Source organism: Amphibalanus amphitrite, unplaced genomic scaffold, assembly GCF_019059575.1.
Source record: "Amphibalanus amphitrite isolate SeventyFive unplaced genomic scaffold, NRLGWU_Aamphi_draft 000262F_arrow, whole genome shotgun sequence".
In the NCBI taxonomy this organism is placed as follows: domain Eukaryota; kingdom Metazoa; phylum Arthropoda; class Thecostraca; order Balanomorpha; family Balanidae; genus Amphibalanus; species Amphibalanus amphitrite.
Window position 1 is genome coordinate 14,993 of NW_024881757.1, and position 27,728 is coordinate 42,720.

General features: G+C 49.3%; 1 protein-coding gene across 2 annotated transcripts in view; it reads left to right on the forward strand.

Annotated features, from left to right (window-relative positions):
- The window catches only part of LOC122386771 (hemicentin-2-like), a 65,564-nt gene that overhangs the window by 11,504 nt on the left and 26,332 nt on the right, over nt 1-27,728 (forward strand). For both annotated transcript variants that reach the window (XM_043376318.1, XM_043376319.1), the window contains exon 3: nt 24,895-25,022. In XM_043376318.1, the coding sequence (XP_043232253.1) occupies nt 24,895-25,022 (128 nt within the window). The remainder of the gene's footprint in view (nt 1-24,894; nt 25,023-27,728) is intronic.

Consider the following 27,728-nt stretch of genomic DNA (forward strand, 5'->3'; position numbering starts at 1 on the left):
GGTCGGATACTCTTGATCTATGTGAGTGACCCCCACTGCACGTGCAAAATACAAAAAGAAGAGGTGCCAAATTTGCTCCCATTTCAATAACTTGGTAATTACTGGGGCGATTTCGCTGAAACGTGGCATACAGGTAGGCACCCACCAGGCAATGCCTTCCCATGTGTTGCGGTTAGGGTGCTACTGCACGTGCGCACGTGCAGGGGGCGCTTCCAGATCTCGAGAATGGCTGGGCCGATTGCGCTCAAATTTGGTACACGGTTGGGGACCGGTTAGTAGGGTGCCGTGCAAAAGTCATTTTGGACCCCGTTTGCACGTGCGCACGTGCAGAATGCCGCTTCCAGATCTCAGGAACGGCTGGGCCGATTGCATTCAAATTTGGCACGCCGCTAGCGACCGGTTAGAAAGGTGCTTTGCACAAGCCCGTTGGAAGTACCCTCTCGCCCTTCCGCACGTGCAGGGCTCACTATCTCGCTCGCTCGCTCGTTCTTCGCCCAAAAGGCGTTTTACTGGTACTAGATCATATAAGCTCCATTCCCCGTTGAAAAGTCCCCTGGCACGAAGGGTGCTGCGACGTCGCGACATTTTGGGACCTTACAGAGGTTCACTTTTGACGTCATTGGTCAACTGCCTGACCTTAACCTTCGCACTTGTAGGAGGGTGTCGAACAGACCTCCTACCCTCAGTTTTTCGCAAATAACTCGCGCAAAAAGCGGCTGATTGCGACGAAACTTTCAGTACCCTCGAGTTTATCAATATTACGCCTACTCTATTATAATTTGCATGACCCTGACTCAAAAGACCTTTGACTTGTGACCTGTTTTCCGAGACCATGTTTGGCCGGAATCGCGTTTTGGCGTATTTCGAGTAGAGCGCGTTTTATTGTCTTTTTGTGGCTTTAAAGGGACCCTCCCACCTTCAAAAAAGTTAATGAATTGGCATGAAAGTGATGTCGCTCGGTTCAGAAAGAGCAAAAATGAATATCTACCAAATTTCATCGAAAAATATTCACCGGTTTTCAAGATATTAGACTTTTACTTTTGTTTACTTTTTGGTATCTCCACTGTTCCTAGCGACGTTATTTGAAAGTGCGGCATTTGTTGCGCGCAAAGCAGCATATACCACCGCGCGCTGCCAAACGTTTTAGTAAAAGATTTAAAAATCGTTAGATCTCCGCTGACGTCACAAATTCTAAGGGGGCATACCAATGCATTAGCCCCTTAGAATCCGAAAACTGCAAGTTTGAAATTCCATATCTCCGAATTAAAGCATTTTTCGATGTTGTGAATGCCCAAACCGGTATTTTCAGGCCATGGCCACCACTTTGGCTATCTCAACTCAAAACTAATGTTAAGGTGGGAGGGTCCCTTTAAGCGATCAAACACGTCAAAGGATGTTGATCCCATGGATTCTAGTGGGTATCAAGGTCACGTGAAGGTCAGTCAGGTCACTGACCTTTGATGACCTTTGTTCACTCTTTCGAGTTCTACATGTTTCTAGGGTAGATTTTGGAGTTGATTTCGCATTTAGAGACCGTTTGAACATTTAAGAAGTAGTTTTGGTTCCCTCGTAACATGTGACCTGACCTGACCTGGCCCGACCTGGCCTAAATGCACGAAAACATCTGTGATTAAAACTAACTTGAAATTCGTGATCAGCACCCCGCAAAACCCTTTAACAGCTTCACTTTACGAAGCTCTAACAGGTCCCGATTCCCCGACTTTTGAATTATATTGACCTATCAACAAATGACCTAGGACCTTAAAATTGGGTATTATCGGCCTCCTCTCGCCACGGGCAACACGCTCTTTTTCCGCGAAGCTCTAGCTCGATCAGGGGCTGAACGGCAAAGGGGTCCAACGGACCCTCCTCCCCCCTTTACGATAGACGCTGGCAAAACACCAATATGGGCGAGGGGGAAAATACAGCTGCTGTCATAAAAATTCAGCTTGAATCAAGGGTCAGGCCTGCCAAATTTCAGCACTCGCAGCTATCAACAAAAATAAACATGTGGAGGCGGCACCCGCCTCCCCGCCCTCCCCCCTCTCCTCTCGGCCACTGCCAGCGAGGTTTTAAGCGTATCATACAAGTTACAAAGCATCATATCAAGATGACACACCCCAGCAGCCATATGCACTGAACAAAAACTTATTACCCACGCTAGTCTATCGGCACCATAGCACATGGTCGAGAGTGAGACTGTCGTCAGCCACGGACGCACACTCGACCAACCCTCTGAGCCCGTTGACTGCGGGTGACCTTGACATGTCAAGCCTGATCGGCGGCCGGCCGCTGTCGTGCGGTCGTTACACGCGGAGGGGAGGGAGACACAAAGTTCTACGTTATAGCTGACCTCTGACCTTTCCCTGCGCCCTGGTCACTGACCCCGCTCCATGTCGCTGGGCGGTGGCATGGCGGTGGAAACCGGTTCTAGCCTCTACACATGCCACCATTCTAACGCTCCCCTCCCCACGCTACTACGCGGCGTGGAGTACGCTCGTGCGTAACTGGGCGGAGCAAGGGGTCACGCGATACAGGGGCGGAACTGGTTGCCCTCCCGCTCGCCGAGCGACCAACGACTAATACCCTGGAGAACCGTACGTGCTTGTAGTCACTGACCTTTTCACCAAGTGGGTGGAAATCTTCGCACTCACGGACACCACAGCCGCTACAGTGGCGAGGAAGATCGCGAAGGTCTTCACAAGGTTCCCTCAGTGCAGCGAGCTTCTAACGGACCAAGGAGCCAATTTTGAGAGTGAGCTCGTGAGAGAGTTGTGCCGCGTGCTGGGAGTGACAAAGCTGAGGACGACGCCTTATCACCCAGCTGGGAACGGGCAAACGGAACGCTTTAACGCCACTCTGTGCGAAATCTTGAGGACACGTTGCGATGGACAATGGGACGAGGCGCTCCCGTGGGCAGCATCTGCGTACAACAGCTCCGTACACGCTGCGACGGGGTTCACACCCTACGAGCTGATGTTTGGGTCGCAGCCGGACGGGATGGCGGTGCATGAACTCCAAGGAGCAGGCGCGGAGGAGGGCCATCGTTTCAGGTCGTACGTGCAGGTAGCCCGAGACATCCACCGTGATGTACAGAAAAATTCAGCTCGAGCGCTGGAAACACTACAGCGGGACCTGGACGGCCGTCGGGTACCTCCCTCAGGAAGCGGTTTCGAGCCGGGGTCAATGGTGATGATGAAGCGGCTTCGAAAAGGGGGAAAACTGGAGGAGTTATACGAAGGGCCTTACGAGGTCTTGGAGACCCGGCGTCCGGACTACGTCATACAACGTGAGGGAAAAACCTACACCATTCACGGCTGTCATCTCCGCCCGTGGCGAGGATCGGCTGAGATCAGTGAGCGTGAGGACGCACTCACCTGTGACTCTGATGGAGACCTCGCTCAAGAGCCCGGTGAGGACTGGCTCAACATCGACGAGGTCGACGAGTCCGTCGACGAGATTGACGAGTTCGCCGACGAATGTCGCGAAGACAATGAAGTTCGAGACGGTAGAGGTGGACCGGATCCCCGTCTGACGAACGGCCGTGATTCTCCCTTGGCCTTCTTGCCTCAGCGAACCCGGTCGGGACGTCCGGTACAGAGAAATCGTCGTTATATGTAATCTGACTTGGGGGTGTCTGTGGTGATTGGTTATGTGTTACCTCGTTTGCTGACGGCAAGGGCGAATGTGATCGTCTGACTGCCCCGAGGACCGTTGTTAAAAGGGGTGGGGGATGATAGGTTTTCCCTGCTCCGGTGTGAACCCGGCTTTAGTAATGGATACTCACCGGAGGGAACAAGGCTTTGTTTAGGACCGACCTTGGTGCAAGTAGCGTGGGGTGGCCTTGAGTATGTATTCGCTCTGTGTACCACGTGTGGCGTGTCAATGACCTATTTCTGAAATCCAGACTTACCTTTTACTCGGTGTTTCGAGACCGGGAGAAATGGGTCTTTCGGAGGAAGACTAGATCAATAGAGTTGGGCACCTAACAGCCCGTGTCATTCGAACGCGTGGTTAGTGCGCTAACCACTACACCACGCAGCCAGCTAACGAACTTGGTTTGTTTTGTTGGGTTATGCCCTTTCGGTCTGACAAGACCATTTCAGAGCCGGAAGGATCATAGGCCGATGGAGACATTGGTCTTCTTGGCGAGCACCCTGGGTCCAGTTCATATAGAGTCCCTGGTCCCATTGCTGTTACGTGACACTTATTGGCAGTGACGTACCCAAGGTGGGGGGGGGGCACGGGGGCCATGGCCCCCTCAGGGGGCCCCTCAGGCCCCGATATATTTTTTCAAACACCGGATAAAACGTCTTTTACTAGGAAGAAAAATGATATCAAAGTTTCATTTATGTGCCCCTGGTTACCCGAGGGGCCCCTGATGACCCGATGGGCCCCTGCAGTCATCCGAGGGCCCCCGGCTTCCTGGGCCCCTGGTCGCCTAGGGGGCCCTGGTAGCCGGGGCCTGGTCGCATGGGGGCCCCTGGTCACCTGGGCGGCCTGAGGACCCCCGAGTGACTTTAGGGCCCCTTCGGAAGCAGGTGGCCCCCTCCTGGGCGAAATCCTGGGTACGTGCCTGCTTATTGGAAAGAAAGGGCGACCCCACAATGGATTCGTATAGCCACTCTTACACACCTGCACCAACGTTTCCCAAAGTGTCCCTTTGATAAGTGGCACTTTGGCAAGGTGACACTTGCCGACTGGCCTTTCTATATGAACTGGGCCCGGCCCTGGTGAGTTGCCGGGGCTGAGCCTGACCAAAGGATAGGCCGAGCAGCCCCCAAGCACTCACCGCACCCGGCTACGGGCGAGCTCGGCTTACGGGCAATCCCAAATGGGATAAAGTTTCCCGTCCAGTCCGGATCAGGGGGTTGCGGCGTGGAGGAAGATTTGAGTTTCCTGAGGATATTTTGAATACAGAAGCTCTTTATGAAACATGAAACATGTATTTTATATTATTTTAACCCTATTCCTGGCGGGCTCCGCCGGGACAAGAAACTGGCGGGGGGGGGCCGATTCGGCCCCCCCCCCCCCTGAGATCTCGAGAACGAAGCAAGATAGCGACAAACGGTAAACGGCATCGGATACGCACGGTCAAGATCTACAATTTTTACTAAGGTCATTTTCAGGTCAGGTCAAAGATGACGTCACAGGGGTCGAAAAAGTCAAAATGGCGGCGCTAGATATGGAGAGAGTTTTTCTCGAATAACTTTCGAATTAGTCAAGATAGGAACAAACTAAGGGCATCATCGTGATCCTCTCGTCAATCCGCATCGAATGATATATATGTTGACCTCGCAAGGTCAAGGTCAAAGGTTGACCTCAGGTCACGTGACCTCGAGGTCATCATGTATATCATTCGATGCGTCTTGACGAGCTGAACACAATGAGACCATCCACGCGTCTGTATCTTGTTCCTGTACGGAGTTATTGGCCAAAAACCTTTGGTGACCTTTGATGACGTCACATGACCTCACAGCTGCCCAACAGCAAAACAGACCTCAAGGTAGTGAAGGTTGATCGTATATGAAGTCATGTATGGTATATGGGGCCATTCCGACCCGTTTTAGTGGTAAAAACAGGGAGTTGATTTTTCCCCCATTGACTTATAATGGGGAGGTCGCGAAACTGACCTGACCTTAGGTCACCGATATCAAAATTCCGAGATATACAACTTGCACATACTGGTACCCTAACTAAAGCCTGAAGAGAAGAAATTGATCGGTCAAAAACTCTAGCTCTGGCGTGATTGCAAACTTTTCTGAGGTAGGGTCACCAAACCGCCTCTGGTGACCTGACCTGAGGTCAGATCAACTCAAAATTTTCAGACATGATGCGTAGAAGCCTTTTAGGAAAAGTCAGAAAATTTGAGCTTCCTAGCTCAACGCGTTTGGGAGAAATAACCAAAAAACCTCAGGGGGGGCTCCTGAGGCCCCCCCCCCCCCCCCCGCCAGGAATAGGGTTAACGGTCAAAACAGCGGCCGATGTCGGTCCGACGTCGCCCCGACGTCGGCCCGACGTCGGCTGGACCTCAGCAATTGATCTCGGTCCGACGTCGGTCCGACGTCGGCTGGACCTCGGCTGGACGTCGGAACATGCGGGCATATCCGACATCCAGCCGACGTCGTGCCGAGGTTGGACCGACGTCGGGCCGACGTCGGCATGTCGATGCCGAGTTGCCGACGTCACCCCGACGTCGGCCGACGTCGGGCCGACGTCGGCATGTTTACTGGGGTTATTCATGCATGTCTGGGATGTGGCGTGCCAAATGCTTTTGTTTGTCTACTCTTTTCTGCAATTTAAGGGCACAAACTGAAAACCTATGAATAAATTATCGTTAAAACATAGAGGCCTGACATAAAGGCTGCATTGAGTCATCGAACAGTATCCACCGCGCTCCCACCAACGTTGGGAAATCTTGGCCCATTGGCAGCCAGTCAGTGGATGTGCTGCCACCTACACTGGCTGTCGTGCTGCTCTCTACAGAAATCGATGGACTGCTCAAAGTTGTAGTGTGTACGGTAGCGCCACCTAAGCTGGGCTTCCGAAATTGGCAGGGATACACAGGACACACTGCCACTGCAAGCAGAAATATACACAAACCTTTGGTCCATTTGAAATTTGGTACAAATTTGAGAAATATAAGGTCATGCATTTTGTGGGTAACATGGTGAAAGCTCCCACCTCCCGAGATGTGGTGGCGTGGCAGACACAATAAGTAATTACCTAAAGCTGTTCTTCATTTGGCTAGAGATTTGCTGATCCGAGCATATCACTTAAAAACAACAATCTTTTCTGTTTCGATCCTCTTCCATTGCCTCTCCAGACACGTAGCCAGAGCTTTTCTGGGAGAAAACAATGCCACTGGAATTGGCTAAATCACATTTTAGCTGTGCTGCCTTTTATCATTTTGTTACAAAATGGCAAAGCATGGCACTGCACAATGTGCATTGACAAATCAACTAAAGTATGCACTATACATTACACTATACTCTATACATTCCGATAGATGGCACCAGTATGTCAAGTTTCATTCATGTTTATGTCAATCTCATGACGAACAACCGCGTAACTCACCGAGTCGGTCGCTGAGAACGAACTTCTAACCAATACGTGCCATTATATCAGTAAATGCATAGCGATTCAAGTAATATGCTTTGCCAAAAGATCATTGGCAGATATTTTCCATCGCTGCCTGATGGTATTGAGTGATACCATAAGCCATTTGTTCAGTTCAGCGACCAACTCCTCACCCTCTTTTACACATCGCAGAACACAGCAAATTGAGTAGTGAAACATCATTTCAAAAGCGATCGTAGCTGAAACTGATAAGAGAGAACAGCAAGCTTACACAGATGCCTTGAGTTTAGGCAAATTCTTTAGCATGTTGCTGCAGTTTGGTTTCCGTCCTGAGTCACAAAGCCAAGCCTGATTTTTTATTCCAGCCGTTGCAAACTGTTTTGCCTCGTTCGAGTGTTTTTTTCTTTTTTAGCCAGCCAGCATGGTTGACTTGGGTGGGTGGCAGGTGCCCACTGCCCAGGCCCTCTGCCCGCTGTCTATATTTGATATAAGAAAACGGCATAAGCACTAAGCACTTAAGCAGATGTAATACACTTTGGATGCAACTTCCTTGTGCAGTAGCCATAGGCCCAGCCCAGTAAGGATCGTTGTTGAATCGCGGGTAAGGCTGACTCTTCTTAACACCAGCTTGGGTTCTGGACTTTGCTCCCAACCCGTAGCCAGCGCGCTGGGCCGAGCTCGTAATAACGGTGACCGATTTTAGTTCTTTAGTAGCCATGATGACAGATATATGAGCTACACGTCATTCTGAAATGAAGACAGATGCCTTAGTGGCTACTCTCCCGCCTGCCGGAAAACTCAGGGAGTCGCCTTCGTTTGAGCTCGAAACGCATCGAATAATGCTGCGAGCACTAATCCGTACAGTCAAAGGACTGTGTCTTACCATTTTACATTTGACAGAATTATCGATCTGTCATTCTTTGCCCATTCTTCACAAAAATCAGCGTCCCCGAATGCTATCTGCCAATTGTAATAAGAAACATGTATAGTGCCTACTTTACTATCCGTGATGCTTTTTTTATTTTTGTTCACCTTTATCATAATACCTAATTCCAATACATTTTGTCCTCAATGCTGCGGTTACTATTATGGCACATTTGCATATGATTACGAATCATTTGCCAAAATATTGGGCAATTGTTGACTTAGTATACGAACAATAATGAACAGTGAGAACAGAAACTGCTCAGCACGTCACTGTATCACCGTCATTGTATCATATTGTATCACCAGCTGTTTGCTCCTGTGGGATTTAAGCTTCATCCTAACCGATTGCAAATGTCGCGCGCCCATTTAGGCTCAAGGTTTACCACGCGCAATTAACAACAGTATTCTCGGACCTCGAGCGGCCAAAGGTCAATACGGCTCCCCTGAATTTGAAAACTTATGCAGTGAAAAAGGAGGGATGAAAAATGTATAACCAGTTGCCTTACTCACTCACTGAACTTTGTTCCTTTAGAATGTCCCCTTTGCTCACGTGTGCCGCATAGAAAACGCATTAGTGTTGCCATTTAACCCGCGCCGTGCTGGTGGCCTGAACTTTCCGCCGAGTGCTGGGGGGGGGGGGGCGTTTTCACGCCCCCCCCCCGTCTAACTCGGCTCCTGGGCCACGTAGCGACACGCGGTAAGCGGCAATCGAAAGAGCGTCAAAAATAAGGACGAAAACACTTCGGTCATTTTTTGGGTCAGGTCAAAGGTCAGGTCACCAGAGGTCACCAAAGGTAAAATGTTGACTATTTCAACATTTTGGAAACTGCCAACGGCTATCTCGGGAACCGATAGAGCTACAGCGCCGCGGAAAAGCGCATTCGATAGCCCTTTTACAGACCTTTCTGAGTAATGTTCTCAGATTTGACCTCGGGTCAACGGTTTAGCCTCCAGAGGGCAAAAACTCCAAAAATAGCCGTTTTTACGAAAAACGTTTTTTCGTCAATAACTTTTGACTCATAAGCGCCATGACATTACTTTTGCCAGCATCGTGTTCCTCTCGTCGAGACGCGTCGAATGAACTATTCGTTGACCTTGAAAGGTCATTTTGAAAATTTGACCTCAGGTCAAGGTCATGACCTGACCGAAAAGGGTCATGTTGCATATCAGTCGATCCGTATCGTCGAGCTGAACACATCTGACGTGTTTTCACCGCTCTAGCACGTCTCTATCAAAAGTTATAGCCAAAAAACTGCTGGCGACCGTTCATGACCTGAGATGACCTCAGGGGCACACAGAGGGGTCACAGGTGCATTTTTCCTATTCAGTGTGTCATGTTTACCTATGAACCGATGTTTGAGAGCGTTTTGAACGATATTCGTCCAAAAGAGGCGCATTTCAATTTTCTCCCATTGACTTATAATGGAGAGGTCGCAAAATTGACCTGACCTTAGGTCACAGATATCAAAAATCCGAGATATACATTTTATACATACTGTTACTCATATCAATCGCTGAAAGTTTCAAAGTGATCGTTCAGTCGGTGTAGCTATAGCGAGCCTTTGAACTTTTTCTGAGGTAAGGTCACTTGACGTGACCTGGTGACCTGACCTTGAACGGCCTAGGTCTGAAATTTTCACAACATGTGCGGAAATGATGTAGGAACACGTGTACCAAAAACGGCGGCGCTGCGCGCCGCCGTTTTTGAGATATTCGCGAAAAACCTGAGGGGGGGGCGTAAAAACGCCCCCCACCAGCACGGCGCGGGTTAAGGTTCCCTTGCTGCTTGGAGGTAAGCTATGGTATTTCTGAGCATGATTAATAATGTAAATAGAGTGAATAACCTTATGCTCATGTTATATGTTGCAAATTGATATAATTAAAACTAAATTGATATATTTCGATATTGCACCGTCATCAGAATAAGAATAGCAATTAAGCAGCGAAACAAAGCTGATTCAAACGGAATATAAAACGTGCATCTTTTAGTATGGTTCTCGTTCGATAAGGTCGATCAGTACGTAAATACAATTATCCAGGTGCGTGTCAACATTTGCAAATTATACATGATAATGCTTTAAAATATACATCCCAGTAAACATGCCGACGTCGGCCCGACGTCGGCCGACGTCGGGGTGACGTCGGCAACTCGGCATCAGCATGCCGACGTCGGCCCGACGTCGGTCCAACCTCGGCACGACGTCGGCTGGATGTCGGATATGCCCGCATGTTCCGACGTCCAGCCGAGGTCCAGCCGACGTCGGGCCGACGTCGGACCGAGTTCAATTGCTGAGGTCCAGCCGACGTCGGGCCGACGTCGGGGCGACGTCGGACCGACATCGGCCGCTGTTTTGACCGTTAAAATAATATAAAATACATGTTTCATGTTTCATAAAGAGCTTCTGTATTCAAAATATCCTCAGGAAACTCAAATCTTCCTCCACGCCGCAACCCCCTGATCCGGACTGGACGGGAAACTTTATCCCATTTGCCAGTCGGGCGAGCCCGTAAGCCGAGCTCGCCCGTAGCCGGGTGCGGTGAGTGCTTGGGGGCTGCTCGGCCTATCCTTTGGTCAGGCTCAGCCCCGGCAACTCACCAGGGCCGGGCCCAGTTCATATAGAAAGGCCAGTCGGCAAGTGTCACTTTGCCAAAGTGCCACTTATCAAAGGGACACTTTGGGAAACGTTGGTGCAGGTGTGGAAGAGTGGCTATATGAATCCATTGTGGGGTCGCCCTTTCCAATAAGTGTCACGTAACAGCAATGCGACCAGGGACTCTATATGAACTGGACCCAGAGTGCTCGCCAAGAAGACCAATGTCTCCATCCTATGATCCTTCCGGCTCTGAAATGGTCTTGTCAGACCGAAAGGACATAAGCCAACAAAACAAACCAAATTCGTTAGCTGGCTGCGTGGTGTAGTGGTTAGCGCATTAACCTCGCATTCGAATGACACGGGGTTCGAATCCCATCGCCGGCTGATGATTTTGGCGTGTTGTCCCAGTAAACATGCCGACGTCGGCGACTGGGGGGCTCGAATCCCGCCGCCGGTTGATATTTTTGGCGCGTTGTCCCAATAAACATGCCGACGTCGGCCCCGTCGGTCCAACGACAAACGATCTCGTCAACCTCGGCAAACGATCTCGGCCCGACGTCGGTTCGACGTCGGCTGGACTTCGGCTGGACGTCGGAACATGCGGGCATATCCGACGTCCAGCCGATGTCGGGCCGAGGTTGACCCGACGCTGGGCCGACGTCGGGCCGAGCCTCGGCCCGACGTCGGGCCGACGTCGGCATGTTTACTGGGATAATGCACATCATGCCAAAAATACATGTACGCATACAATATACATACTTTACATAATAGGTGGATACATACATATGTGCATACAATATACATACTTTACATAATAGATGGATACATACATATGCTCATACAATATACAATATACATAATACATAGATACATACATAATATGCATATACAATATACATAATACACATAATATATAGTTGTCTATTGTTACTCATACATACTCATGACGTATTGCAATGTTACACAATAGGTATTCTACAATATTGTATGTTACGCTGGGGCTACCGGAGCCACTGGGGGTGTGTATGGCGGGGGATTGAGGAGAGGCCATGATGAGGTTTGTGTGTTGAGGTGGGGTCACTGGTTTCTGATTTCGATTGACTCGGCTATTTTGAGGTTTGGTACATCTTTGCAAACTTTTTCGATCGACACGCTAAACGACTCGGGCCCTACTATGCTGGTTGGGTGTGTCCTAGCTACATGATCTCCGAGTGGAGTGTCCTTGGTTTGGTTTTTTGCGTCCCTCAAATGCTCGTGAAACCGCTCCCGGATGCGTCTTTTAGTTTCTCCTATGTAGATACTAGTTTTGTCTTGGCACATGTTACACGCGATTTTGTACACAACGTTTTTGGTGTGGCAGCGACCAGGCAGCCCCGCCTCACAAGTATGACATTTCCTTGCACCTGCCGGGCAGGGAGGACTTTGCATGGCTGACCTGGTGAGGTGTTGCGCTAGTGTTTTTTCACTGGTCCAAGCGACCCGCGCATTCAAACCCGAGCCCCTCAAGACTCCATCCACCCGTCGTGCTAGGGTTTCGTCGATGTATGGGAGTGTGATATATATCACCTACATATATCACCTACATATATCACCTACATATATCACACTCCCATACATCGACGAAACCCTAGCACGACGGGTGGATGGAGTCTTGAGGGGCTCGGGTTTGAATGCGCGGGTCGCTTGGACCAGTGGAAAAACACTAGCGCAACACCTCACCAGGTCAGCCATGCAAAGTCCTCCCTGTCCGGCAGGTGCAAGGAAATGTCATACTTGTGAGGCGGGGCTGCCTGGTCGCTGCCACACCAAAAACGTTGTGTACAAAATCGCGTGTAACATGTGCCAAGACAAAACTAGTATCTACATAGGAGAAACTAAAAGACGCATCCGGGAGCGGTTTCACGAGCATTTGAGGGACGCAAAAAACCAAACCAAGGACACTCCACTAGCGGAGATCATGTAGCTAGGACACACCCAACCAGCATAGTAGGGCCCGAGTCGTTTAGCGTGTCGATCGAAAAAGTTTGCAAAGATGTACCAAACCTCAAAATAGCCGAGTCAATCGAAATCAGAAACCAGCGACCCCACCTCAACACACAAACCTCATCATGGCCTCTCCTCAATCCCCCGCCATACACACCCCCAGTGGCTCCGGTAGCCCCAGCGTAACATACAATATTGTAGAATACCTATTGTGTAACATTGCAATACGTCATGAGTATGTATGAGTAACAATAGACAACTATATATTATGGCCGTTTTCACGACGGAATAGCAGGCATCTATTTGATACCAATATAATCCTTTGGTTCCTCAGGAATTTTAGTAGTTCTTTTTAGTAGGTTTACCAGCTTTCGAATGAATGGCGCGTTAGTTTGCTATTTTTCTATTAAATATCACATCGATTTACTTTATCTAAGGATTTATCACTAACATCAACATAAAGCGTAAGCACAATTATAAAATTATGAAATTATTAAATACTAGTACAATAGTTAAAAAAGATACTGAGTTGCCACACTACAAAAGATATATTCATTTATGGCGCACGACAGACATTTAGAAAGCAGCGCCCTGTTTTATTGCACGCTGCTAGCCGCTTCCATTGGGTTTTGCAGGCCGACGTCATTGGTTGTTACACGTATGATGTCACGCGACTTGTGGCCTATCACGGCTCTTTAATGATCTCCACTAAATGAATGCAACAATGGCCTTTTAAGTTGATATCTGTGGCCATCTGTCTATGGAGCGACCAATATGAAAGTTAGATGAATTTACCGGGGTTACATGACTATGAGCAAGCAAATGTGTATCAGGATTGGATTCAGGTGGAGAATTGCGCTGGACCATGAGTGCTCGAGCGCTCCCAATTCCACGCCGGTTTGGCTTTGGAGCCGAGACAGACGATGCGGGTCAAGGTCACCGCTGGGGTAACGCTGGATTGGCTGCGCCCGAGCACCCGTAACGCGGCACAATTCTCCATCTATAGATTTTCCTATTCGCTCAGCATTGTGATACCTAGGTGTTCGTAATAGCAATTACTCTGCTTATGTACTTATCCCCGGTTATTTAAAAGAAGTTTTTGTGGGGGGATATCACGGCTATAGGTAGGTTCTCAGTTGCCCTATTCACGACTTTCAAAGAATGCTCCGATATCTAAATACCGCACAGACCTACTGCATTGGTGAATCTGACAAAAGGTCTGTGGAATTACATTCCCCCTCACCACACCCCTAAAAACTCATCCAGTGTCCAAAACCACTTTTATCGACTCGCCAAAAAAAAAAACACACACACATACACACACAAAGCATGGGGCATGTCAGCTCTCAGTTCATTTATCATTGTCTTTACCATGGTTCAATTGCATTGCGCGATTTAAAGCACGTGAGTGCCTATATAGTATATATGTCGAAAATAATATCTACAGCAAAACATCCAAAATTACAAAGGCTACAATGCTTAAAAAGTAGGTTTATCAAGGAAGCCCATTTTTACTTGCGTTGTGTTGCCAACCATGCGATTCCAACGCGGGCTATTCGCAACGTCTGTTAAGGCACGTTAACAACTGACAAGCCGCCACCGCTGCCACTTATTCATAGATGGTTGATATCGCAGCTTGGGCGTCAGCAGCGCGGCCCACAACGCGTCGGCGCCAGCGCACGCAGCTGTTGGCACTCGGCAGCCGGTGTTGCGACTTAACGGCCGGCCGGCTCCATGAAGGAGAAGCTCTTGGTGAAGCTTTGTGATCGCCTCATAGCCGCCTAAGGCCTTGGATGTCATCTTTCTTGGCAGATCCATCCGTTCAGATGGTACGGTGCAGTCTGGATAAAGGACGAAGTCCAACGCCGCTAACCCCGCGACCGCCACCCCACAACACGGCGTGAGGGCCGTAAGGGCCACCCCGCCATCCGGTAGGTGGCTGAGCAGCCGGGCGCAGCGGCGCCTGGGTGGCGGCCGCGCTGAGATGAAGTCCCAAACCGCCATGTCGCCATCACCGCCATCACCATTGCTGCAGCTGTTCCCAACCGCCTCAATCGCCGCCGTTTTGCCAGCAGCTGCGCCGCGGAATGGCAGAAGCTCCAGAGTAGCCTCCAGCGCCCCTCTCCGCACGTGTGCACTGCGGCCGCCGGGTCCGACGTCCAGGCAGAACATGATATTTCCATGCTGCTCCGACGGTGGGCTGGTCTTGTTTGGGCGTTCCTCCACTGTGACGTCGGTCACGCCTGCCCCGGCCAGGGCGCAGAGGCCGACGTGTCACCATCCGGTTGCAGTCCTCAGTCGGGTCGCAACGTGTACCTCTTCCGCAGCGTGGAGCGCGCTCCCGCTGGGCAGCGATACAGCCAAAAGTAGCATAGCATGCGGGCGGCCAGCGCTGCGCCGGACAGCGGACCCATGCCGGGGGTATGCCGGTCTCGGCCATTAGCGGGGTCGTCGGGGCCGAGGCTGTACATACAGCTGGTGACCGCGTGAGCCGCCAATCGAAGCTCACGGCTTATAAGCTCGACGCGGGCATCACACGCCGTCCCGATGGGAGCTCCACGACGCCGCCGCGAACTCCAGCGCGGCTCGCAGCGCGAAGACCAGTACGGACGGCCGGGGCAAACGGCGTGCGGGAGTCGCAGGCGACGTTCTGCGGACAGAAAGGGTTGGGCATAAGCTGGTCGGCAGGACACTCTTGAGCATAGACCCGGGAACAGGGGGGGCAGCGGGGGCGCTTGCCCCCCCAACTTGGGAGCCGAGGGGGCGGCGCCCCCTCAACATTGAGGCAGCGAGAAAAGGTCTTTCCTCCCTTTTCCGGACTTCTTTCCTTCTTGTTTCCTTTATACATCTAAACATCAACACACGGCATTTTCCTTGCCATCTGAATGGTTTCTGCTGATCCAGTATCGATTTGACAACATCTGCTATTGTATTTGTCATCCCGCTTTGATTTGGGCCTGACCTTGGCCATAAGCTTGGCAGGCCAGTTTTATACTGGACCATTTTGAGTCAACTTTGAGAAATGCATAACGTACAACGGTGGTAAAATCGTTGCTATAGGAATAACACAGTTTACACGCTCTGGGTGTGAGGGAGGGGTGTGGGGCAATGAGTGCACTGACGTGGCGCCCTCGGTATGGGATGGGATGCATGGGATACATTAGAGGGCTGTTATGGGATTAAAGCTCAGCGACACTTAGGGCTTATGTGGTGCCTTCGGTTATCGGCAGCACCCTCAGAATCACCGGCGTAGGGCGCTCAGAGCCGCCGGTAAGGGGCCTTTAGAGGCACCGGTGTGGGGCCGTCATGCAGGTGCCGGTGTGGGCGCTCAGAGGTGCTAGTGTGATTCTCTCAGAGGCGCCGATGAGGGTCCTTACAGGCGTTGCTGTGGGCCCTCATAGACGCTGGTGTGGAGCCGTTGCCCGTTGCAGACGGGTGTGGGGGCTTTACAGCCATAATGACGCGAACTCTCTACAAGCCGGCAGGGGGTCTCAGTGACCAGCAAGGGGTCCTTAGGCCGGCAGAAGAAATCCTGTGGGGTCCTTAGACACCGGCATGGTACTGTCAGACGCCGGTGGGGCCCTCAGACTCATCGGTGTGGGACCCTCAAAAGTCACCAGTGGGTGGCCTTCAGATGCACAGGTGTTGGTTGGGTCCTCAGAGCCGCCGATACAGGGCTTAATTTTAATAGGCAATGGTGTAGGCACTCAGAGTTGGGGGTGTGAAACCCTCAGAGACACCGGTGTGGGCCCTCATAGGCGCCGATGAGGGCTCCATAGTTGCCGTTATGGGGCCCTCAGAAAAATAAGTGGGACCATCACAGGCGGGAAATGCCCCTAGAACTGGCTCCTCATATGCCGGTAAGGACTCGCAGAGGCCAGTAACGGGCCTTTGGAGACCACCGAGGTGCCCTGAAAAGGCGCAAGAGGCGCTCGGAAGCCGGCGTGGGGCCCTTATGGAGATCTTAGTGTGGCTATTTAGGGCCCATGAGGTGCTCTAACGAGCCCCATGGGGCGTCAGCGGTTTGACCTTCAGCGGTCAAATGGCGCCGCAGGGCCCCTCGGACCCGAAGGTCCCTTTGAACCCGATGGGGGGGGGGGGGGTACGTGTCCCCTTAGACCCCTTGCTACGCCACTGTTTCATATGCATCATGTCAGGCATTTTAGGCTCGCCCCCCCAACTTGAAAATCGTTCCCGGGCCCCTGCTCTTGAGCCGAGCCTTTGATGTAATTACAGATGATCCAGAAGCATGCACAAAAATTCATGACACACTATTCTCATTTATGTATTTGCTACATATGATATGATATACCAGCTCATGATCAGTGACGCATTCTGGGCAATATGTTCTAAAGTGAAGTAACTGAAGTTACAGCTTAAAAGCTAAAAAAAAAACAGCTTAAAAAAACACACACACATTCGATAGCTTATGAGAATAACATGCCTTGTGTGCTTAATGCAGGAAAATATTTTTTTTTCACTTTTTTAGAAACAGCAAAAGAGTTGTCAACAAGCCATGTCAACTATCTAAACAATTTTTATGGAAACTGCTCTAGCTAGCTTAAAGTTCCACAACGTTTCCGGAGCACCGTACCCAAACTCAGTTCATGTTACAAGAAAAAACAGTAATAATGCCTCCTAATTTTGAATGAAATATAGGTATGAGTAATTTGATTTGGAAAGCAACAAATTTCCGCACATCATTTTAGCAAAATTACTATTTTCTTCAGCCATCAGGTTACACAAAACTATAGTAAACTTTATGATCTAGTTTACACAAAACCAAAGCCCCGATTTTAACAAATGTAGATAAAATTTAAACAATTTTTAAAAATGTATCGTGGAGAAAATGAAAAGTGTAGATTTGTAAAGCCGGGATATTTCAATTTCACGGATTAGGCACTTAAAGAAATATCTTCACCTTTCTTTGAGCCACCAGCCTTCACCCAAGTTTTACACGAATGTAGTGAAGCAGACAATGTGGCAACTCAAAATTGTGATGGTTTGAGATAATTATGACGGTAAAAGAAAAAGCAACACAAGGTTCCTTACCCTCGTTTTTTTCACATGGGTTCAGATGAGGCTTCAACTGTTGCCGACCTGAGGAGCTATAGGGACTTGAGCTTTCCAAAACTCAATTTCTAAGGGCACTGAGCAGTGTTTGGCTTTCACACGAATGCGATAGTAAGTTATATGAAGTTGACAAAGCAAGCAAAGCAAAGCATGATGCCCCGCGCGTCCGCCCGCGACCACGCCCCGCGTCCGACTCCCGACCGCCGCGTGACCCGAGGCGCCCGGCGGTCACGTGACCTACCGGCCGGGACTGCAAACGGCCCTCACCACCATTCTTGTATGACGTCATATCCTACTGAGGTGCTGATTGGTCGGAATTAGATACCTGAAGGTAATTATCTGCCGTAGTTATTTTTGTTTCATTGTTTTGCGTGTTTTCTTATATGAAATGTAATTAAAAAAATTGTCATATTTTAATCACCATTAAAACATAACTGAATAGGTATAAAAGAGAACTCGATATATACTTTCCTTGTTTTTAAGAATTCCGGAATTAGATACCCGAGGGAGCAAAGAGGGAGCAAGTTGCCACGCTGATTTAATACCTCATAGTCGAAAGGTGGGCTACTAGAACCAAAAATTGCTGTGTTTGTAAATAAATAAGTGATTTGAGGGCAAAAAATGCCCGGATTTAAACTTCTAAAATTATTTTGAACATAAAATATTTCAGTTTCAGGGATGTTAAGGCCTCTAAGGGTAGGTACTTTTTAGGTATCAAATAAGTTCCTCTGCGAAAGTTCCGTCGTGAAAACGGCCCCTGTGTATTATGTATATTGTATATGCATATTATGTATGTATCTATGTATTATGTATATTGTATATTGTATGAGCATATGTATGTATCCATCTATTATGTAAAGTATGTATATTGTATGCACATATGTATGTATCCACCTATTATGTAAAGTATGTATATTGTATGCGTACATGTATTTTTGGCATGATGTGCATTATGTATATTTTAAAGCATTATCATGTATAATTTGCAAATGTTGACACGCACCTGGATGATTGTATTTACGTACTGATCGACCTTATCGAACGAGAACCATACTAAAAGATGCACGTTTTGTATTCCGTTTGAATCAGCTTTGTTTCGCTGCTTAATTGCTATTCTTATTCTGATGACGGTGCAATATCGAAATATATCAATTTAGTTTTAATTATATCAATTTGCAACATATAACATGAGCATAAGGTTATTCACTCTATTTCCCTTGCTGCGCTACATTATCAAGCTCCCGTCTGAAAAACCTGATCGATCGATCTCCCTCCAGTGGTGGTCGCATTGAGCGGCCGTGCCGCGACGGCGGGTCTTGCCTGCAGTGACTCCCTGCCTATTCAACAGCTCTGCCGCCGCGTCTGGCGGCAGAAGCAGGGAGACCGCGCCGCCCCACGGCTGTGTTGATTGGAGGCCCGCTGCCCAACGTGCCGCGAATACGAGGCCCACACTGTGGATACCGGAGCTGGCCGACCCAGCGCTGGACAGCGGGCAAAAACGGCAGCCAAACAAAACACAAATGGTTATAGAAGGTTCCGCGAAATGATGCCGCATAAAAGTTTTACACCAAAGTTGCAAGGATTGTAATGCTGCAGCATAGACCTAAGTGGGCTGCAATGCTGCGCTAGCTGCAATTGCATTTTATAAATCATTTTCAAAATAACTACATGTTTACAGCATATTGCTCACGTCAGGCGCGGATCCAGGGGGGGGGGGCGACGGGGGCGGCCGCCCCCCCCCCCCCGACATCCGAAAAAGGCGCCCATAGCCCGCGGCAGAGAGGGCGCCCCGAGCAAAACAGAGGCGACACAGCAAAGGTTGAGCAGAAATAGGGCGCCTCCAGCAGAAGTTGGGCTCACCAAGCAGGAGAGCGACGCCCAATTGCCCATTCCCAGCAGATCAGAGTCGCCCCAGAAGCAGATGGGCGCCCCCAGCAGAAGAGGGGCGTCTTATTACAAGAATAAAAAGATGCCTTCTGTTCAAGAGGGGCACTCCTGGCAGGAGAGGTGTCCCCCTGAAGAGGAGTGACGCCCCAGCAAAAGTAGAGAGGCGCCCCCATTCCAAGAAGAAGAGGGGCGCCCTAACCGCAGATAGGCGCCCCAACAAAGAAAAAGAGAAGCCCCATAATAAAAAATGGGTTCCACTGGCAGAAAAGGGGCGCCCCCGGCAGCGGAGGGGGCCCAGCAGGAGCAAGGAGCCTCCAGCAGGAGACGGGCGCCCCAGCGAGGGGGGCGCCCCAGCAGAAGAGAGGAGCCCCCTGCAGGAGAGGGGCGCCCTCAGCAGAAGAGGGGCGCCCCAGCAGAAGAGAGGCGCCACAGCAAAAGTTGATCAGAGATGGGGAGCCTTCAGCAGAGGTTGGGCTCGCCAAGCAGGATAGGGGCGCCCCATTGACAATATCCGGCAGAAGACAGACGCCCCAGCAGCAGATGGGCGCCCCCGGTAGAAGAGGGGCGCCTCATTACAAGAAGAAAAGGAGTATATTCTGCACAAGAGGGGCGCCCCTGAGGCAGCGGAAGGGCAACCCCAGGAGAGGGGCTGTGCCCCAGTAAAAGGAGAGTGGTGCCCCGCTCCGAGCAGAAGAGGGGCGCCCAAGCAAAAAGAGGAGCCCCATAAGAAGAAAAGGGATGCCTCTGGCAGGAGAGAGACGTCCCCCGCAGTGGAAGGACGCCCCCAGAAGAGGCGTCTCTAGCAAAAGATAAGTGCCCCTGCAGGAGAGGGGCACCCCAGCAAAAGTTGGACAGAAATGGGGCGCCCCCAGCAGAATTAGGGGTCGCCGAACAGGAAAGGGCCGCCCCATTCACAGTAGAAAAAGGGACTCCCCAGCAGCAAAGGCGTGCCCTAACAGAAAAGGTGCACTCCCAGTAGAAGCGGGACGCATCAAGAAGAAGAGGGGCACTTCTAGCAAAAAAATGGGCGTCCCAGATAAGTGGGCCGCCTACAAAAAATTGGTCGTTCTTAGAAGAAATGAGGCGACTTCAGCAAAGTGAGCCTCCCTATGACGGATTGGGCGATCCAAGCAGAGGTTGGGCGCAAATATCTTCAAAACGGCGGCGCTGCGCGCAGCCGTCTTGAAGATATTTGCGAAAAACCTAGGGGGACGTGACAACGCACGGCGTGGGTTTTAAACTCTCGATTTTGACGACGGTTTGGCGCCCCCGGATTGCCAGGTCGCCCCTATTTCAACTTGCCGCCCCCCCTCCCGAAAATTCCTGGATCCGCCCCTGGCTCACGTTGACATTAGCAATGAAACACCACATTGTGTCGTGAACAGAAAAGCAAAAGCATGAGCAATGCAGACACCCCGTGCCGTTGTCCGGCCTATGAACTCCCCCATTCCGTCCTCCCCCCCCCCCCCCCCGTCCACACGTGCCACGCTCGGCGAGTTCATCTGTATGTGGAGGAGGCGGCCGGAGAGGTACCTCCGATGACAGCCGGTCCGGGCCGCGCCGGAACCGCGCCGCACCAAATTGCATTCCGGCTCAGCCATTAGGCGCATTTGAGAGCCACTGACCGGCCGACCGATGGCGCAGCGATGACGAATTGTGGCGCGATGGAACCTGTGCCCGCCGAATACCCGTCACACCCCCTCCCACCCCCACCGGCCATTTCAGGGCTGCACTGATCCGAAATCAATCGTAATCGGTTCAGTGATAATTGGACGGAAATCCGTCGAAGAGGTGCCGTATATGTAGGACGTCGGGCTAATCTACTGCAAGCAGTGAGGCGAAGTGCGCTTCGCTGACAATGTTCAATTCAACTTATGAAATGGATTTCACCTAAGGCGACTGCCGACTATAAGTGCGAATTAAACATTCATTCAATCTATGATCGGCACATTACAAAAAAGCTGCTGTAATGGGTGGAGCTTTTCCAAGGAAGTTGGTGGGGCAAAAAGTCGTCAAAACCACAATGTCCGATTATGAAGTTGAATAAAATGCAACAGTGAATCAATTCCCATAATTACAGATAAAATATTGTGCATTAACCTTCGCCCCAGTGGGGGGAGGGGATATGTTACCACCCTGTCGCGTTTTTTTTTTTTGCGTGTGAATAAAAAACCGCGGCGCTATGCGCCGCGCCGCTTGGGGTAGCTTTTGGTACATCAATTTTGGACAATGGGTGAAATTTTTGACCCCAGGTCATGTCAGGTCAGGTCACCAGGTGAAGTTAAGTGACCAAGCCTAAAAAAGTTTGCAATCATGTCCAGCCTGCAGTGTTTGTCAGAAAGATTTTAACCCTCGCCCGCACATGGGGGGGTTGCCACCCCCCCCCCCCCCAGGTAGTCTTTCTGCTCTGCACTTAACATTTTTAGAGCTAGAAGCCTGATTTTTAGTATAGCTCCTCCTCTATCCTTTCTTGATGTCCACTGAAAATTTCAAGTTTCTGTGGTTTTTGGTTTCGGAGATATGACCTTGTTTTTCCGGTCATGTCATGACCCAAATGGCCAATTTTCAACATCTTGCGTTGGCTATGGGCCTTGTGAGCTTCTGACACCTTGATTTCGGCCTTTTTTGCCAGTCTTACCTCCCACCTATCATGGAACATGTTGTTCGACGATGTACAGATGTCAAGGTCAAGGTCAAGGTCAACCTAGGTCATCTAAGATAATTGCGTTTTAGGCAAGCGGAATTTACTTTTTGTGAATTTTTTTGACTGCATTTTTGGTAAAAACTTCTCAGATCATGATTTCATGTAATATGGACACATAAACAATCGGTGCACACATCAGTATACACAGACACACACAGACATACAAACACATATAATTGACCTTGACCTAACTTGACCTGAAATGACCTCAGCAGCAAAAACCTGGTCGGGTAGTGTGACAAAGAGGTTCTAGCTGGCTTGGCACCAGAAAACGGCATCGTCATCGGTATATGATAAGCAGCGCACTTGATATCCAGCGGTGACCCAAAACAGCAACATTTTTTAGTTTGACCTGACCTGGAAGGTCAATGACTGACCTGAGAAGGTAAAACTGGGTATCATTGGATTCGTCTCTTCCCAAAGAATCTTTTTGGTCTTAACCGCTAAGCTCTATCTTCAACAGGGACGAAATGGCGCGGGGGGTGGCAACCACCCCCCCCCCCCCCATGTGCGTTCTAGGATGGGAAAATGGCATGTGCGGGCGAGGGTTAAACTTGGTGGATTGCATGCTATTATGGGCGCCTACAATTTGTATATCTCGGATTTTTTATATCCGTGACCTAAGGTCAGGTCAGTGGCGTGACCTTTCCATTACAAGTCAATGGAGCAAAAATGAAAATGCCTCTAGATCCGTGTGTACGCATAGGAACAGTCCAAATATTTCAGAATCACAATGATTTGGACCATCCGTGATGACCAATGTGCCATTTTTGCTGATAGCCTCTAGAAAGGTCATCCGAGGTCATTTGAGGCTAAAAACAGATGTTTGCCAATAACTCGCGATTGGAAAGAGATAGAACGCTGGGGATGGTCTCATTGTGTTTGTCTTGTTGAGACGCATCGACTGATATTCAAGATGGCCCTTTCCGGTCAGGTCAGGTCAACCTTGACCTGAGGTCAAATTTTCAAGTTGACCTTTCAAGGTCAAATTATAGTTCATTCGACGCGTGTCGGCGAGAGGAACACGATTCTGGCAATAAAAATGTCGTCGTGGCTTTTTGTAGTCGAAAGTAATTGTCGAAAAACACTTTTCGTAAAAACAGCTATTTTGGGGTGTTTTGCCCTCTGGAGGCTAAACCGTTGACCTGAGGTCAATTTTAATAATGACCTAATCAAAAGAAGAGTCAAAAGCTATAGATTGCTTTACCATGCGTTTGTCTAGCTACCATAGTTCCTGATATAACGGCATGTTTTCTGAAAAATATAATGACAGTTGGCAAATTTTGACCTTTGATGACCTCTGGTGACCCCAATATTGCTCTAAGATGAAAAATGACTAAATACTTTCAAACTTACGCATTGAGAGCTATCGACTGCTTTTTACGGCGTCTGTCTAGCTCTCTTAGTTTTTTAGCTAGAGGTGGGTGGTAACATATGCCCCCCCCCCCCCACTAGGGCGAAGTTGGCTGAGACCGCCACTGGGGCGCGGGTTAAACAGACATTCCAAAGCTCTTCAATGCGAAAAAGATTAATTAATTTGCAAAGCAACAAAGCCTTAGAAATCAGCTTAAGTTGGTGAGGCATAACACTTATTGGTGGGGGAAAATGGTAAGCTGGTGAGGCAGCCGCCCCCACCAACTGTGTAGGAAGCTCCGCCCCTGGCTGCTGTAGTTTCATCTGTCTCATGCTACGAGAAGAAAAAGACATTAGTGGATCTGACGTAATCGGATTATCCTTTTTGTGGTTGCCAAGGTAGGGCTTTGTGTTAGTCTTGATCAATTACGAAACTAGGTAAAAATGATGTGCGGGTTCAGACGAGAGTCCGGGTAGTAATCTTAGTCTGTAACTTTATCAGCTATTCTAAGACGTACATTATTTTAGACAGCGTTCACCCGTCACCGATAGAGGCTACAGCCAAATCCAATAATGATTTTCGGAAAACTGACATGACAATATCTAGTAGCCCCATAGCAACAACCGCCTATTCCGACATCATTTGCCTACCCGTGCTGATGCATGCATCTGCAAATGGATTACGATTCGCAATACATTCAGCATTCCCATGAAATTCCAAACACCGACATTCCCTCGGCGGATGCCACTCTCTTACGGCTCTGTGATGTAAGTACACCGCAGCCTCGGAGGGCCTCACGCGAGTGTGCGTGCCTGCCTTCATCGGACGATGGTGCGCCGCTGAATAAATACCATACAGCTGGGTGCCAGCAGCGTCGCCATAAGTCGTCGGCAGCCGGCCGGCCACCTCAAAGGCACGTCCTCGCCTATCGATCGAGTCTTGTGAATGACTTCCAAGTCGGTTGGAATATGTGCGCGCTACTTCGGGTGGATTTGATGAAGTACATACATGGTGCAAAGGATTGTGTAGTGATGGCAAACCGCATAACTAGATAAAATTATAGGGATGGGAGTGAAAAAAAATAGGAGGTGGCGGGAAAGAGAGAGAGAAGGGGAGGGATGGAGGGAAAGAGATAATGAAAGCAAGAAAGAAAGAATAGAGAGATAAAAGAGATATACGGAGGAATAATGAGAAGAAGAATTAGAGAGATTATGGGGAGAAAAGATGCAGAAAGTCTGATAATAATTTCCATGTGCCGTATTTTTCTGACAAGCCCATTTTGTTTGTTCCAGAGCCGCGAGTAGAGATAATCGGCGGTCCCGAGCTCTACATCGACAGGGGGAGCAGGGCCAACCTCACCTGCGTCATCACAAAGGCGCACAAGGTGCCGAAACACGTCCGGTGGACGCACGACAACAAGGTAAGATGCAGGCTACAGCGACAGCCCCATAGCTTGCACCTCTATTCTCTGGCTTCACTGATCAGGTCGGTTTCTTCACTTCTGGGCTATGTTCGCAGAATCACCTGCCTCGGGCAAGCGGAGCATTAGCACAGGCCTGATATGAGCATGTCGGCAATGTGTTGCAATGATGATATGTCGTGTTCTGAAAGCCTGGCTTTCCTCATCCCTGGGCATATTGGTGAACGGAACTGCGGCCTGCGAGTGACAATGTATTGCGTTCTTCCTCATTCCTGGGGCATCCATAATTCAGGCGAGCTCATTCTTTAACACGCGCAGTGGAAGGGTTGCGAGTACTACGCCCAGTGGAAGGGGGGGGGCGGATGTCGCCCCCCCCCCCCTAAGATCTCAGCTCCCACTGGAGCTAGAAAGACGAAATTTGGAGGGTAGGTGGGGGCCCAAGGGAACTCTGTTGTGTGTGAATTTCATGACCCTAGGTCAATATCTTCAAGGTCAAATGAGGTCAAATATGGTCAAATCTGCCATATTAGCGACTTTTTTGCGTTTACACGCCGATAACTCAAAAAGTTACCGACCGATTTTCTTTTTTCTTTCACTATACGAAAGAGCATACATTTGTCAGTATGTATGGTGAATTTCTTGTTAATCCAACAATAAATATGGCAGTTAGAAGCCTGCTAAGCGTAAGATGTCACCGGCTGAAGCGGGATCGGCGGACGCGGGAAACGCGGCAATCACAATTTTTGTGTTTACACACTCATAACTCAAGTTGTTACCGGCCGATTTTCAAAATTCTTTGACCATAAGATTGCCTGTGCATTTCTTAGTCTTCTCACAAAATTTGACGTGAATCGTATATAATCAGCGGTAAGGAGCGCGATGTAAAGACGGAACCGTCCCGCCCCGGCACAGTCTACAATTCAGGCGGCGCGTAACGGCTAGCGCCGGCAGCAGCGCCGCCGCGCCGCCGCGGCGGCAGGATGTTTGACTTTACACCACTATTACTAGAAAAGTTGTGGCCCGATTTTTTTATTTCTTGCACGAGAAGATCCGCAGTTCAATTCTGGACAGGTAGCCAAAATTTCACATTAATATCATGTTTGCGGCGCGAGTTATTGGCGAAAAACAGGAGGGGTGGGCGAAATCCGCCCCCCCCCCTTCCACTGCGCGTGTTAAATGTTACACGGTATGCAGCAACAAATCCCCACTGCCTTTTGGTGCATTTTTCGGTCCTGCAGTAGTTTGCAATGGTAGTAAAGCTCCCTAATTATTTTAAATATGGAATTGTTGTACTGGGACATGGTAAATATTCAGAAACGAATTATTCGACACCAGTAATATGTATATGATCGGTGGAACGAGTCTAATACCTTCATACTGACAGTTTGATCACAGGTCAGCGAGTACCGACTGTCGGCTGAAAACTCATAGAATGCATCCCAGCTCATCATATTAGACTGTGATGAAGCCGAAAATTACATATCATCGTCCCGTCATAATAAAATGGTATAAAAGAAACCCCTTGCTCGTTACCTGCGTCCTAACATGACCTTTACATCATCGATAGCAAAAAAAAAAGAAAGAAAAACGATTCAGCACGTGTAATAAATCATATAATCATATAATAAAAAATCATATAGATAAAAGGACAAATTTAAATAGGCACATGTTCAAATTCAATATAAAAGTAATAATGAACCTATTGCAGCGTGGACAAGCAGATGTACCAACTCTGCTACAGGTAACAGCTTTCGTGATCCTCTGACGTTCAATTTGTGCCTGAAATTGCCAGCTTATGTCTGCTGTTGATCATCTTTCATAGAAGTTTGTAAATCGGATTTACCCAGTACCCATCTTTCTACACCTGCCGTCGAAATTGAGCAAGACTGCAATCTATCGTGTCGACATACATACCGACTTTCTGTCGAAGTGCATGCGTCTCTATTACTGCTTTCCCATGTCACCGGAGTTCCAATGACCATCACACACCAGCACCATCCATCGGTCAAAGAACATCGGCCATTTTAAGCAGGGCGCGATGGCGCTATTTTTGTCTGTCAGTGACAAAATGTTGCGCCCGATCGCGCCATAAATCGCGCCAGCGATGCGTCCACCGCAGCTGGGCGAGCGCTAACTGATGAGTGGGCCCTGCTAGTTGGCGAAACGCCATCCATTTCGGCTGAATATCGGCCCCGGCGGCGCTAGCATCCATTGGACGTGCGTTTCTCCAGCAACAAAGACATTTGGCCATGTGAACATGTCGATCGGGCCACCGTGCCGACGCGTGCATTTGTTTGATGGGTGGGTATATGCGGGTATATATCTCTTGCCCCGACAAGTGGAATTGAGATATACGGCGTCAGTGTCACGATGCCCACTCCCATCGGGCGGGCCGTTTGGGTCCAGGCTGGCAGCAGCATTGGCTGAATGTTGGATTTGTACTGCAGACTGAGCTGTGGGTGTGCTGTGTCTTGCGAGCCACACTTACAATCAAAATAATATATATCAGAGTTGTCACATTGCCTTGGTCATGTATTGACCCACCAAATCAGCCAAATTTGTATGCTTTTGAAAAACGCCTTACACAGAACACACAACTACTTTCTAGGACAAAGAACCAGCACATTATTTTTAAATTTAAGTGTTTTTTTAGCTGAATTCGGCTGGACTTGGTAAGTTAGTTATGAAGTCGTAAGCAAGATATCA